This window comes from Salmo trutta, chromosome 26 (assembly GCF_901001165.1).
Source record: "Salmo trutta chromosome 26, fSalTru1.1, whole genome shotgun sequence".
Lineage (NCBI taxonomy): Eukaryota > Metazoa > Chordata > Actinopteri > Salmoniformes > Salmonidae > Salmo > Salmo trutta.
In genome coordinates, this window is record NC_042982.1 from 46,099,012 (window position 1) to 46,115,454 (window position 16,443).

Consider the following 16,443-nt stretch of genomic DNA (forward strand, 5'->3'; position numbering starts at 1 on the left):
ACAAAACACACGCATGGAAAGATGGTAAGAAAAACAAAGAAGAGAATGAAAAACTTAGGAGACAACAGAAGGAGACAACAGAAGGAGACAACATGAGACAATAGGAGACAATAGAAGAAGACAACAAATAAATAAATATAAATATATATATATATACATTCAGAGAGTATCAGACTCCTTGACTTTTTCCACATTTTGCTACTTTACAGCCTTATTCTAAAACTGATTAAATATTACTTTGTTTCCTATTCAATCTACACTCAATCAATTGAATTTACCACAGGTGGACTCCAATCAAGTCGTAGAAACATCTCAAAGGATGATCAATGGAAACAGGATGCACCTGAGCTCAATTTTGAGTCTCGTAGCAAAAAGGTCTGAATACTTATGTAAATAAGGTATTTCTGTTTTATTATAATTTTTTTTAAACCTGCTTTTGCTTTGTCATTATGGGGTATTGTATGTAGATTGATGAGAGCAAAACAATATTTAACACATTTTAGAATAAGGATGTAACGACACAAAATGTGGAAAAAGGGAAGGGGTCTGAATACTTTCCGAATGCACAGTAGAAGTTTGAAGAGTAGTTTTGTTTCTTTGTTCTCTTGTCTTGTTTGTTTATACTCATTTGACAGGGACCACGTACAACAAACATTTCTCTATAGCTGATTCTCCTCTGCACTCCCTCAAATGAGTTTGTTGTGGCTGATGTTTACGTATTCCCCAAGCTAGAGTATTTTTTATTTTTTACAGTGTTCCTAAGGACACTAAAATATTTTAAAGTGGTACGATACCGTAGCAGCTATAACGATTGATTTGATACACCTGGACTGAAGATTCTCATATCCCCCAGCAGCAGCACAATCAGGAAACACGGGATTCTCCCCTTCTAACTCTTTACTACAGCACATTGGAATTGTTTTATTTTTATTATTGGCTGTGTCCCAAATGGCACTCTATTCCCTAAATAGTGCACAACTTTTTGACCAAAGATATGGGCTCTGGTCAAAAGTAGCGCATAGGGTGCTATTTGGGACGCTACTGACTTAGCAGAGCTATATTCTGCATCACAAAACGGTTTATGTGTACGATAATATTAAACGCCGTCCAATGTAAAATCATTATGATTATATAACAATTGTCAATAAATAAATAAATAAATATTCACAGCGAAGCTATTGGTATTCTCTCTTTTTATTGTTATTTTTTATTTTTTTACATTTTTAAGGGTCTAAAATAATGTCACCAATTAGCCTATAGGTGGTGCTCTTACAAGCAGTCACTTAAACCCTCGTATACGTCTCACTTAAACCCTCGTATACGTCTCACTTAAACCCTCATATACGTCTCACTTAAACCCTCGTATACGTCTCACTTAAACCCTCGTATACGTCTCACTTAAACCCTCATATACGTCTCACTTAAACCCTCGTATACGTCTCACTTAAACCCTCGTATACGTGTCACTTAAACCCTCGTATACGTCTCACTTAAACCCTCGTATACGGCGCCTCGTTTGACCCAGAGACCTTGTATGTACTGCAGCTCTTTCCTCATGCTGAAAAAAAACGCCTCAAGTATCGCCTGAACGTGGTATTGATATCTAAAAAAAAAACTATTTTCAACGCATTATTTACGTACGTATGTAACACTGAAGCTCAAAACCATCCATAATCCTCTTCTCCTCCTGAACCGTACGTCAGATATCATCTCCTCCTCCTGAACCGTACGTCAGATATCATCTCCCTCCTCCTGAACCGTACGTCAGATATCATCTCCCTCCTGAACCGTACGTCAGATATCATCTGCTCCTCCTGAACCGTACGTCAGATATCATCTCCTCCTGAACCGTACGTCAGATATCATCTCCCTCCTCCTGAACCGTACGTCAGATATAATCTCCTCCTCCTGAACCATACGTCAGATATCATCTCCTCCTCCTGAACCGTACGTCAGATATCATCTCCCTCCTCCTGAACCGTACGTCAGATATCATCTGCTCCTCCTGAACCGTACGTCAGATATCATCTTCTCCTCCTGAACCGTACGTCAGATATCATCTCCTCCTGAACCGTACGTCAGATATCATCTCCTCCTCCTGAACCGTACGTCAGATATCATCTCCCTCCTCCTGAACCGTACGTCAGATATCATCTCCTCCTCCTGAACCGTACGTCAGATATCATCTCCCTCCTCCTGAACCGTACGTCAGATATCATCTCCTCCTGAACCGTACGTCAGATATCATCTCCTCCTGAACAGTACGTCAGATATCATCTCCCTCCTCCTGAACCGTACGTCAGATATCATCTCCTCCTGAACCGTACGTCAGATATCATCTGCTCCTCCTGAACCGTACGTCAGATATCATCTCCTCCTGAACTGTACGTCAGATATCATCTACCTCCTCCTGAACCGTACGTCAGATATCATCTGCTCCTCCTGAACCGTACGTCAGATATCATCTCCTCCTCCTGAACCGTACGTCAGATATCATCTCCTCCTGAACCGTACATCAGATATCATCTCCTCCTCCTGAACCTTACGTCAGATATCATCTGCTCCAACCTGAACCATACGTCAGATATCATCTCCCTCCTCCTGAACCGTACGTCAGATATCATCTGCTCCTGAACCGTACGTCAGATATCATCTACTCCTGAATCGTACGTCAGATATCATCTGCTCCTCCTGAGCCGTACGTCAGATATCATCTCCTCCTCCTGAACCGTACGTCAGATATCATCTCCTCCTCCTGAACCGTACGTCAGATATCATCTCCCTCCTCCTGAACCGTACGTCAGATATCATCTCCTCCTGAACCGTACGTCAGATATCATCTCCTCCTGAACCGTACGTCAGATATCATCTCCCTCCTCCTGAACCGTACGTCAGATATCATCTGCTCCTCCTGAACCGTACGTCAGATATCATCTTCTCCTCCTGAACCGTACGTCAGATATCATCTCCTCCTGAACCGTACGTCAGATATCATCTCCTCCTCCTGAACCGTACGTCAGATATCATCTCCCTCCTCCTGAACCGTACGTCAGATATCATCTCCTCCTCCTGAACCGTACGTCAGATATCATCTCCCTCCTCCTGAACCGTACGTCAGATATCATCTCCTCCTGAACCGTACGTCAGATATCATCTCCTCCTGAACAGTACGTCAGATATCATCTCCCTCCTCCTGAACCGTACGTCAGATATCATCTCCTCCTGAACCGTACGTCAGATATCATCTGCTCCTCCTGAACCGTACGTCAGATATCATCTCCTCCTGAACTGTACGTCAGATATCATCTACCTCCTCCTGAACCGTACGTCAGATATCATCTGCTCCTCCTGAACCGTACGTCAGATATCATCTCCTCCTCCTGAACCGTACGTCAGATATCATCTCCTCCTGAACCGTACATCAGATATCATCTCCTCCTCCTGAACCTTACGTCAGATATCATCTGCTCCAACCTGAACCATACGTCAGATATCATCTCCCTCCTCCTGAACCGTACGTCAGATATCATCTGCTCCTGAACCGTACGTCAGATATCATCTACTCCTGAATCGTACGTCAGATATCATCTGCTCCTCCTGAGCCGTACGTCAGATATCATCTCCTCCTCCTGAACCGTACGTCAGATATCATCTCCTCCTCCTGAACCGTACGTCAGATATCATCTCCCTCCTCCTGAACCGTACGTCAGATATCATCTCCTCCTGAACCGTACGTCAGATATCATCTCCTCCTGAACCGTAAGTCAGATATCATCTCCCTCCTCCTGAACCGTACGTCAAATATCATCTCCTCCTGAACCGTACGTCAGATATCATCTGCTCCTCCTGAACCGTACGTCAGATATCATCTCCTCCTGAACCGTACGTCAGATATCATCTCCTCCTGAACCGTACGTCAGATATCATCTCCCTCCTCCTGAACCGTACATCAGATATCATCTCCTCCTGAACCGTACATCAGATATCATCTGCTCCTCCTGAACCGTACGTCAGATATCATCTCCTCCTGAACCGTACGTCAGATATCATCTACCTCCTCCTGAACCGTACGTCAGATATCATCTGCTCCTCCTGAACCGTACGTCAGATATCATCTCCTCCTCCTGAACCGTACGTCAGATATCATCTCCTCCTGAACCGTACATCAGATATCATCTCCTCCTCCTGAACCTTACGTCAGATATCATCTGCTCCTCCTGAACCGTACGTCAGATATCATCTCCTCCTCCTGAACCGTACGTCAGATATCATCTCCTCCTGAACCGTACATCAGATATCATCTCCTCCTCCTGAACCTTACGTCAGATATCATCTGCTCCAACCTGAACCATACGTCAGATATCATCTCCCTCCTCCTGAACCGTACGTCAGATATCATCTGCTCCTGAACCGTACGTCAGATATCATCTACTCCTGAATCGTACGTCAGATATCATCTGCTCCTCCTGAACCGTACGTCAGATATCATCTCCTCCTCCTGAACCGTACATCAGATATCATCTCCTCCTCCTGAACCGTACGTCAGATATCATCTACTCCTGAATCGTACGTCAGATATCATCTGCTCCTCCTGAACCGTACGTCAGATATGATCTCCTCCTCCTGAACCGTACGTCAGATATCATCTCCTCCTCCTGAACCGTACGTCAGATATCATCTCCTCCTGAACCGTACGTCAGATATCATCTCCTCCTACTGAACCGTACGTCAGATATCATCTGCTCCAACCTGAACCGTACGTCAGATATCATCTCCCTCCTCCTGAACCGTACGTCAGATATCATCTCCTCCTCCTGAACCGTACGTCAGATATCATCTCCCTCCTCCTGAACCGTACGTCAGATATCATCTCCCTCCTCCTGAACCGTACGTCAGATATCATCTCCTCCTCCTGAACCGTACGTCAGATTCACTCCACATTTTGGATTTAGACTCATGACATACGTCTTTAATGGTTTATAAAGCGCTGTATTAAAATATGGCTGTATTGTACATACAGCTCAGGTTTCCCAATTTAGCCCGCGGAGGAGTTTATTTGGCCCCCCAAGTTTTCTGAGCAATAAATGTAATAACATTTGTTAAATTGTTGGGAAATCAGCTCCAAGTGATATACATTTTGGAAATCCCAAATACAGTAACAGAGATCTGCTATATACTACACAATGACAGGTGACACATTCATGTCTTTCTCTCTCTCTCTTTCCCTCTCACTCGCTCTCTCTCTCTTTCCCTCTCTCTCTTTCTCCCTCTCTCTCTCTTTCCCTCTCTTTCCCTCTCTCTCTCTCTCTCTCTCTCTCTCTCCTCGTTCTCTCTCTTTCTCCCTCTTTCTCTTTCTCCCTCTCTCTCTCTCTTTCCCTCTCACTCGCTCTCTCTCTCTTTCCCTCTCACTCTTTTTCCCTCTCTCTCTCTTTCTCCCTCTTTCTCTCTCCTCGTTCTCTCTCCTCGTTCTCTCTCCTCGTTCTCTCTCCTCGTTCTCTCTCCTCGTTCTCTCTCCTCTTTCTCTCTCCTCGTTCTCTCTCCTCGTTCTCTCTCCTCGTTCTCTCTCCTCGTTCTCTCTCCTCGTTCTCTCTCCTCGTTCTCTCTGCCTTTCAAGGTCCCATATCACATGATTATTTCTCATCCTTTTGTTCTCCTTCTCTCTACCTCTCTACCTCTCTTCTTAGCATTGTATCTGCTGTTGTGTGATTCAACCCCATTCAATATCCATGTCTGCCCCACACTAACTTAGCATAAAAGACCGGACAAGTAGCCGCAAAATCGATTATTGTCATTGTAGTTAATTACCGCATTTTCAAATCAAATCAAACTTTATTTGCCACATTCGCCGAATACAACAAGTGTAGACCTTACCGTGAAAAGCTGAATACAACAAGTGTAGACCTTACCATGAAAAGCTTACTTACACAATAAGAAAAATAATAACGAGGCTATATACAGGGGACACCGATACCGAGTCAGTATGCGGGGGTACAGGCTAGTTGAGGTAATCTGTACATTAAGGTGGGGGCGAAGTGACACAGGTAACAAACAAACATCGAGTAGCAGCAGTGTACAAGGGGGGGGGGGTCAATGTAAATTATCCGGTGACGATTTGATTAATTGTTCAGCAGTCTAATGGCTTGGGGGTAGAAGCTGTTGAGGAGCCTTTTGGTCCTAGACTTGGTGCTCTGGTACCGCTTGGGTGACTGGAGTCTCTGACAATTGTTAGGGCTTTCCTCTGACACCGCCTATTACATAGGTCTTGGATGGCAGGAAGTTTGGCCCCAGTGATGTATTGGGCCGTTCGCATTACCCTCTGTAGCGCCTTACGATCAGATGCCAAGCAGCTGCCATACCAGGCGGTGATGCAACCGGTCAGAATGGTCTCGATGGTGCAGCTGTAGAACCTTTTGAGGATCTGGAGACCCATGCCAGATCTTTTCAGTCTCCTGAGGGGGAACAGGTTTTGTTGTGCCCTCTTCACGACTGTCTTGGTGTGTTTGGACCACGATAGTTTGTTGGTGATGTGGACACCAAGGAACTTGGAACTCTCGACCCACTCCACTACAGACCCGTCGATGTTAATGGGGGCCTGTATGGCCCGCCTTTTCCTGTAGTCCACGATCAGCTCCTTTGTCTTGCTCACATTGAGGGAGAGGTTGTTGTCCTGGCACCACACTGCCAGTTCTCTGACCTCCTCCCTATAGGCCGTCTCATCGTTGTCGGTGATCAGACCTACCATTGTTGTATCGTCAGCAAAGTTAATGATGTTGTTGGAGTCGTGTTTGGTCACGCAGTCGTGGGTGAACAGGGAGTTCAGGAAGGGACTAAGTACACACCCCTGAGGGGCCCCTGTCTTAAGGATCAGCGTGGCAGACGTGTTGTTGCCTACCCTTACCACCTGGGGGAGGCCGTCAGGATGTCCAGGATCCAGTTGCAGAGGGAGGTGTTTAGTCCCAGGGTCCTGAGCTTAGTGATGAGCTTCATGGGCACCTATGGTGTTGAACGCTGAGCTGTAGTCAATGAACAGTATTCTCACATATGTGTTCCTTTTGTCCAGGTGAGAAAGGGCAGTGTGTAGTGCGATTGAGATTGCATCATCTGTGGATCTGTTGGGACGGTATGTGAATAGGAGTGGGTCTAGAGTATCTGGGAGAATGCTGTTGATGTGAGTCATGACCAGCCTTTCAAAGCACTTCATGGCTACGGACGTGAGTGCCACGGGGCGGTAATCATTTAAGCAGGTTACCTTTGCATCCTTGGGCACAGGGAGTATGGTGGTCTGCTTGAAACATGTAGATATTACAGACTCGGTCAGGGAGAGGCTGAAAATGTCAGTGAAAATACTTGCCAGTTGGTCCGCGAATGCTTTGAGTTCACGCCCTGGTAATCTGTCTGGCCCCGCGGCCTTGTGAATGTTGACCTGTTTAAAGGTTTTGTTCACATCGGCTACCGAGAGCGTTATCACATAGTCATCCAGAACAGCTGGTGCTCTCGTGCATGCTTCAGTGTTTCTGACTCTAAGCCAGCATAAAATACATTTAGCTCGTCTGGTAGGCTCGCATCACTGGGCAGCTCGCATCTGGGTTTACCTTTGTAACCCATAATAGTTTTCAAGTCCTGCCACATCCGACGAGCGTCAGAGCCGGTGTAGTAGGATTCAATCTTAATTATGTATTGGTGCTTTGCTTGTTTAATTCATCTGAGGGCATAGCGGGATTTCTGATAAGCGTCCGGATTGAAAGCGCCAGCTTTAGCCTTTAGCTCGATGCGGATGTTGCCTGTAATCCATGGCTTCTGGTTGGGATATGTACGTACAGTCACTGTGGGGACGACGTCATCAATGAATCCTGGAACACATTCCAGTCTGTGCAGCAAAACAGTCCTGTAGTGTAGCATCCATGTCATCTGACCACTTCCGTATTGAGCGAGTCACTGGTACTTCCTGCTTTAGTTTTTGCTTGTAAGCAGGAATCAGGAGGATAGAATTGTGGTCAGATTTGCCAAATGGAGGGCGGGGGAGAGCTTTGTATGCATCTCTGTGTGTGGAGTAAAGGTGGTCTAGGATTTTTTCCCCCCTGGTTACACGTGTGACATGCTGGTAAAAAGCTGGTAAAACTGATTTAAGTTAGCCTGCATTAAAGTCTCCGGCCACTAGGAGCGCCATCTTTGGGTGAGTATTTTCTTCTTTGCTAATGGCCTTAGAGTTGGTTGAGAGCGGTCTTAGTGCCAGCATCGGTCTGTGGTGGTAAATAGACAGCTACGAATAATATAGATGAGAACTCTCTTGGTAGATAGTGTGGTCTACAGCTTATCATGAGGTACTCTACCTCAGGCGAGCCATACCTCTGGACTTCTTTAATATTAGACATCGCGCACCAGCTGTTTTCTGAGCTAAACTATGTAGAATATTGGCCAGTTGGAAACTACAACTCCCTACTACATTACACAGTTCAGACTGGATCTGATTTATATCTAGAGAAACTACATCTCCCTACTACATCACACAGTTCAGACTGGATCTGATTTATCTCTAGAGAAACTACAACTCCCTACTACATCACATATTTCAGACTGGGTCTGATTTGTCTCTAGAGAAACTACAACTCCCTACTACATCACACAGTTCAGGCTGGATCTGATTTATCTCTAGAGAAACTACAACTCCCTACTACATCACACAGTTCAGACTGGGTCTGATTTAATCCTAGAGAAAGTTTGCACGTTGAGTTCACAGGAAAAACCAAAATGGAATTTGAATAATTGAACTGACGTTGATCATTTAGTTGTTTAAAAAAACTAAAAATAACCGAAATGTTGGTAAATCCCTATGAGTATACAAAACATTAAGAACACCTGCTCTTTCCATGACATAGACTGAAAAGATGAATCCAGGTGAAAGTTATGTTCCCTTATTGATGTCACTTGTTAAATCCACTTCAAATCAGTGTACATGAAGGGGAGGAGACAGGTTAAAGAAGGATGTTTAAGCCTTGACACAGTTGAGGCATGGATTGTGTCTGTGCCATTCAGAGGGTGAATGGGAAAGACAAAAGATTGAACTGCCTTTGAACAGGGTATGGTAGTAGGTGCCAGGCGCACCGGTTTGTGTCAAGAACTACAACGCTGCTGTGTTTTTCACTCTGAACAGTGTCCTGTGTGTATCAAGAACGGTCCACCACCCAAAGGACATCCAGCCAACTTGTCACAACTGTGGGGAAGCATTGGAGTCAACATGGACCAGCATCCCTGTGGAACACTTTCCACACCTTGTAGAGTCCATGCCCCGACGAATTGAGGCTGTTCTGAGGACAAAAGGGGGGGTGCAACTCAATATTAGAAAGGTGTTCTTAATGTTTTGTCCACTCAGTGTATAGTGCACTATTTTTTCCCAGAGTGCACTATATTGAGAATAGGGTTTCATTTGAGATGCATTATATGTCGAGCTTAAAGAACATTTGGCTTCTTAAAGACCCATCGTGACAAAACAGCTCTGGTTGGATCAACACAGAGGAGACAGATGATTAGCTGCTTATTACAAGGATGAATAAATATAGATGTTCTCTCTGCTGGCATCGGTTCAAACTTAAATTGGCAGGCCTTTCAGAATGGCCCCAGGGGCCCACGCTCCCACAGCCCTGCCCAGACGCTCTGAAAACACAGTTACCCTCTCTCTCTCCCTCCCTCCATCTCCCTCTGTCTTTGGTAATGGACCACCTGCAACAAGAGAGGCTGGTACAGGAGTTCTGGACCACCTGCAACAAGAGAGGCTGGTACAGGAGTTCTGGACCACCTGCAATGAGAAAAGCTGGTACAGGAGATCTGGACCACCTGCAACAAGAGGGGCTGGTACAGGAGTTCTGGACCACCTGCAACAAGAGGGGCTGGTACAGGAGATCTGGACCACCTGCAACAAGAGGGGCTGGTACAGGAGTTCTGGACCACCTGCAATGAGAGAGGCTGGTACAGGAGATCTGGACCACCTGCAATGAGAGGGGCTGGTACAGGAGTTCTGGACCACCTGCAACAAGAGGGGCTGGTACAGGAGTTCTGGACCACCTGCAACAAGAGAGGCTGGTACAGGAGTTCTGGACCACCTGCAATGAGAGAGGCTGGTACAGGAGGTCTGGACCACCTGCAGCAAGAGGGGCTGGTACAGGACTTCTGGACCACCTGCAATGAGAAAGGCTAGTACAGGAGTTCTGGACCACCTCCAACAAGAGAGGCTGGTACAGGAGTTCTGGACCACCTGCAACAAGAGAGGCTGGTACAGGAGTTCTGGACCACCTGCAATGAGAGAGGCTGGTACAGGAGTTCTGGACCACCTGCAACAAGAGGGGCTGGTACAGGACTTCTGGACCACCTGCAATGAGAAAGGCTGGTACAGGAGTTCTGGACCACCTGCAACAAGAGAGGCTGGTACAGGAGTTCTGGACCACCTGCAACAAGAGAGGCTGGTACAGGAGTTCTGGACCACCTGCAATGAGAGAGGCTGGTACAGGAGTTCTGGACCACCTGCAACAAGAGGGGCTGGTACAGGACTTCTGGACCACCTGCAATGAGAAAGGCTGGTACAGGAGTTCTGGACCACCTGCAACAAGAGAGGCTGGTACAGGAGTTCTGGACCACCTGCAACAAGAGAGGCTGGTACAGGAGTTCTGGGAATGCTTGCTTACTGCCTCACGTTCTCTCTCTAGCACTGTCTGTTTATCTCTCCCCATCTCTCTCCTTATACATCTCTCTCTCTCACCCTCCCTCCCTCCCTCCCTCGGCCTCAAGTTTGAAGTGATAGTCAGAAGGAGAGAGAGAGAGAGAAAAAGAGACGGAGCGAGAGAGAGATAGCGAGAGAGAGTGACAGAGAGAAAGAGAGATAGAGAGGTAGATATGTCATTCAGCCTCCACCCCCTGCCCGCACTGCACCCACCAGAGCATCAAGCCGTTTAATTAGCAAGGTTGTAGAGTGGCTGTGGCCCCAGAACCAATCCAGGCTGTACCACATCCGGACTATCTACCCCGGCGTCGTCCAGGTTTGGCCGGGGTAGACCGTCATTGTAAATATGAATTTGTCCTAAACTGACTTGCCTTGTTAAATAAAGGTTAAATAAAACATGTAAGAAATAAAATAACATACCAGATCCTCCTCACAACAGCATATCATCCATAATGGGTGGACCAGGTGACAGAGAACCCCCTATCCCCTTCATCTTCCCACCTTCCTCACCTCTCCTTCTCCCCATCTCCTCCCTCCTTCAGGCTACAGAGAACCCTCCCTCCCCCTCTCCTCTCCTCTCCTCACCCTCTCCTCTCCTCTACTCTCCTCTCCTCCCCTCTCCTCTCCTCTACTCCCCATCTCCTCCCTCCTTCAGGCTTACAGAGAACCCTTCTATCCTCCCTCACCCTCTGCTCTCCTCCTCCCCATCTCCTCCCTCCTTCAGGCTTACAGAGAACCCTTCTATCCTCCCTCACCCTCTGCTCTCCTCCTCCCCATCTCCTCCCTCCTTCAGGTTACAGAGAACCCTCCTCTCCTCTTCCCCATCTCCTCAGGTTACAGAGCACCCTCCCCCTCTCCTACTCATCTCCTCCCTCCTTCAGGCTACAGAGAACCCTCCTCTCCTCCTCCCCATCTCCTCAGGTTACAGAGAATCCTTCTTCTCTCCCCATGATGAGAGGGAGTGAGGGGGGGTCATATCACATAACCCCAGTAGGCCTCACAACAGAGGAGGAGGAAGGACAACGGTGTGATTCACCAGGTGTGACAGAGAGAACATTCTAAGCGGAGACTGTTAGTCAGGTGACCAGGTGTGACAGAGAGAACATTCTAAGCGGAGACTGTTAGGTGACCAGGTGTGACAGAGAGAACATTCTAAGCGGAGACTGTTAGTCAGGTGACCAGGTGTGACAGAGAGAACATTCTAAGCGGAGACTGTTAGGTGACCAGGTGTGACAGAGAGAACATTCTAAGCGGAGACTGTTAGTCAGGTGACCAGGTGTGACAGAGAGAACATTCTAAGCGGAGACTGTTAGGTGACCAGGTGTGACAGAGAGAACATTCTAAGCGGAGACTGTTAATCAGGTGACCAGGTGTGACAGAGAGAACATTCTAAGCGGAGACTGTTAGTCAGGTGACCAGGTGTGACAGAGAGAACATTCTAAGTGGAGACTGTTAGTCAGGTGACCAGGTGTGACAGAGAGAACATTCTAAGTGGAGACTGTTAGTCAGGTGACCAGGTGTGACAGAGAGAACATTCTAAGCGGAGACTGTTAGTCAGGTGACCAGGTGTGACAGAGAGAACATTCTAAGTGGAGACTGTTAGTCAGGTGACCAGGTGTGACAGAGAGAACATTCTAAGCGGAGACTGTTAGTCAGGTGACCAGGTGTGACAGAGAGAACATTCTAAGCGGATACTGTTGGTCAGGTGACCAGGTGTGACAGAGAGAACATTCTAAGGGGAGACTGTTAGGTGACCAGGTGTGACAATAATGGTGAAGATGAGAGTACAGGTGGAGGTGGGACATTTTTGTCACACCCTGAATGGCCCCTTGATCCCTATGTAGTGCACTACTACTGACCAGGACAGTTAGGACTCTGGTCCAAAGTAATGCACTACATATATAATATATAGACACAGCCTTTGACTGGTGATTTGAGGCTGTTTTGTGGAGCAGGCGGTGCCATATATGGACGTGGGGGAGGAGGAAGTAGTATGACCACTGGATATGACTGTTGCCAGGTGAATGCTGGGTAGTGTAGTTGTGATGAGAGGAAGGAAGGAGGTGTGCCGTACCTTTCACTACCTTCTCCAGATAGTGAGCTTGGGGAGATAAGAGACACATATAAGGGAGAGGTTGAACAGCAACAGCTTCCATGACAGACACAGTCAGACTAGGTGTTGTTTTACTACAAAACAGGAGAGCAGAAACAGAGCAGCATGGTGACACAAACACACCACGTACATTACAAGCAGCATCACACACACACACAAGCCAAGGCAAGACACAGGCAGAGGAATGGAGAGGTAGACAGAGATAGGGAGAGAGAGAGAGAGAGAGAGAGAGGGAGAGGGAGAGAGGTATAGAGAGAGAGAGAGGTATAGAGAGGTATAGAGAGAGAGGGAGAGGTATAGAGAGGTATAGAGAGAGAGGGAGAGGGAGAGAGAGGTATAGAGAGAGAGGGAGAGGGAGAGAGGTATAGAGAGAGAGGGAGAGGTATAGAGAGAGAGGGAGAGGTATAGAGAGGTATAGAGAGGTATAGAGAGAGAGGGAGAGGGAGAGAGGTATAGAGAGAGAGGGAGAGGTATAGAGAGAGAGGGAGAGGTATAGAGAGGTATAGAGAGGTATAGAGAGAGAGGGAGAGGGAGAGGGAGAGGGAGAGGGAGAGAGAGGTATAGAGAGAGAAGGAGAGGTATAGAAAGAGAGGGAGAGGGAGAGGTATAGAGAGAGAGGGAGAGGGAGAGAGGTATAGAGAGAGAGGGAGAGGTATAGAGGGAGAGGGAGAGGGAGAGGTATAGAGAGAGAGGGAGAGGGAGAGAGGTAGAGAGAGAGAGGGAGAGGGAGAGAGGTATAGAGAGAGAGGGAGAGAGAGAGGGAGAGGGAGAGGGAGAGAGAGGTATAGAGAGAGAAGGAGAGGTATAGAGAGAGAGGGAGAGGGAGAGGTATAGAGAGAGAGGGAGAGGGAGAGAGGTATAGAGAGAGAGGGAGAGGGAGAGGTATAGAGAGAGAGGGAGAGGTATAGAGAGAGAGGGAGAGGGGAGAGAGGTATAGAGAGAGAGGGAGAGGGAGAGAGGTATAGAGAGGTATAGAGAGGTATAGAGAGAGAGGGAGAGGTATAGAGAGAGAGAGAGAGAGGTATAGAGAGAGAGGGTGTGAGAGAGGTATAGAGCGAGAGGGAGAGGGAGAGAGGTATAGAGAGAGAGGGAGAGGGAGATAGGTATAGAGAGGTATAGAGAGAGAGGGAGAGGGAGAGTGGTATAGAGAGAGAGGGAGAGGTATAGAGAGAGAGAGAGAGAGAGAGAGAGAGAGAGAGAGAGAGAGGTATAGAGAGAGAGGGAGAGAGAGGTATAGAGAGAGAGGGAGAGGGAGAGAGGTATAGAGAGGTATAGAGAGAGGGAGAGAGAGGGGAGAGAGAGAGAGAGGAACGGAGAGGGAGAGAGAGAGAGGGGGAGCGGGAGAGAGAAAGATGGAGAAAGAGAGAGCGAGAGAGAAAGAGAGAGGGGGAGGGAGAAGGAGGGAGAGAGAGGGGGAGAGGGGGAGAGGGAGGGAGAAAGAGAGAGAGAGAGGGAGAAGGAGGGAGAGAGAGAGAGAGAGCGAGAGAGAGGGGGAGAGGGAGGGAGAGATAATAAGAAGAGCGAGACAAAGAGATGTGAAAATAACATTTCAATCGGTACCCAACTGAAGACATCAGCAAAATGTACAGTGCATCCTGAAACTATTCAGACCCCTTGACTTTGTCCACATTTTGTTACGTTACAGCCTAATTCTAAAATGAATTAAAAAAAACATTTCCTCATCAATCTGCAGACAATACCCCATAATGAGGAAATGAAAACAGATTTTTTTGGGGCAAATTTCTAATTACAATAAAATAAAAAACAATATTTTTACATCAGTATTCAGACCCTTTACTATGAGACTGGAAATTGAGCTCAGGTGCATCCTGTTTCCATTGATCATCCTTGAGATGTTTCTACAACTTGATTGGAGTCCACCTGTGACTAAATTCAATTGATTGGACATGATTTGGAAAGGCACACACCTGTCTATATAAGGTCCCACAGTTGACAGTGCATGTCAGAACAAAAACCAAGCCATGAGGTCGAAGGAACTGTCCGTAACAGGATTGTGTCGAGGCACAGATCAGGGGAAGGGTACCAACAAATGTTCTGCAGCATTGAAGGTCACCAAGAACACATCGGCCTCCATCATTCTTAAATGGAAGAAGTTTGGAACCACCGAGACTCTTCCTAGAGCTGGCCGCCCGGCCAAACTGAGCAGTTTGGGGAGAAGGGCCTTGGTCAGGGAGGTGACCAAGAACCCGATGGTCACTCTGACAGAGCTCCAAAGTTCCTCTGTGGAGGTAGGAGAACCTTCCAGAAGGGCCTCCACCCTGGACATTGGATCTAATCTCAGAGGCCCGATCCAAAACAACATTATCACTGCAGGAGAGGCAGACAGAGCGTCATACTGGCCAGACTCAGAAGGAGAGCTCACCATCCACCGCTTCCGAGCATATTACTCGCCAATGTCCAATCTCTAGAGAACAAGGTGGACGAAATTAGGGCACAGAGAGACATCAGAGATTGTAACGTTCTCTGTTTCACGGAAACATGGCTCACTCGGGATATGTTGTCGGAGTCGGTACAGCCAACCGGTTTCTTCACGCGGCACGCCGACAGAAACAAACATCTCTCTGGTAAGAAGAAGGGCGGGGGGTGTATGCTTCATGATTAAACAACTCATGGTATAAGCATAACAACAAACAGGAACTCACGTCCTTGTTCACCTGAATTCACCTAGAATTCCTTACAATCAAATGTCGACCGTATTATCTACCAAGAGAATTATCTTCGATTATAGTCACAGCCGTGGATACCCCTCCTCAAGCCGATACCACGACGGCCAAGGAACTCAACTGGACTCTATGTAAACTGGAAACCACATATCCTCAGACATGAGACGTATGTGGCAGGGTCTACAGGAAATCACGGACTACAAATAGAAAAACAACCACATCACGGACACCGACGTCACGCTTCCAGACAAGTTAAACACCTTCTTTGCCCTCTTTGAGGATAACACAGTGCCACCAATGCGGCCTACTACCAAGGACTGCTGCCCCCCTCTATCCTTCTCCGTGGACAAAGTGAGTAAGACATTTTAAATGTGTTAACCTTCGCAAGGCTGTTGGCCCAGACAGCATCCCTAGCCGCGTCCTCAGAGCATGTATAGACCAGCTGGCTGGAGTGTTTACGGACATATTCAATCTCTCCCTATCCCAGTCTGCTGTCCCCACATGCTTCAAGATGGCCACCATTGTTCATGTACCAAAGAAAGCAAAGGTAACTGAACTAAATGACTGTCGCCCCGTAGCACTCACTTCTGTCATCATGAAGTGCTTTGAAAGACTACCTGCCACCCTAGACCCACTTCAGTTTGCATACTGCCCCAACAGGTCCACAAACGATGCAATCGCCATCACACTGCACACTGCCCTATCCCATCTGGACAAGAGAAATACCTATGTACGAATGCTGTTCATTGACTACAGCTCAGCATTCAACACCATAGTGCCCTCCAAGCTCATCATTGAACATAAGGCCCTGGGTCTCAACCCCCTCCTGTACTTCCTGTTCACCCACGACTGTGTGGCCATGCACGCCTCCAACTCAATCATCAAGTTTGCAGACGACACAACAGTAGTGGGCTTGATTACCAACAACGATGAGA

At 47.3% G+C, this 16,443-nt stretch overlaps 1 protein-coding gene across 1 annotated transcript in view; it reads right to left on the bottom strand.

Annotated features, from left to right (window-relative positions):
- The window catches only part of tenm4 (teneurin transmembrane protein 4), a gene marked incomplete at its 5' end in the record, with an annotated part of 264,411 nt that overhangs the window by 153,907 nt on the left and 94,061 nt on the right, over window positions 1-16,443 (bottom strand). Inside the window, 1 exon segment of the mRNA XM_029716129.1 lies at window positions 12,786-12,812. Coding sequence (XP_029571989.1) covers window positions 12,786-12,812 — 27 coding nt within the window.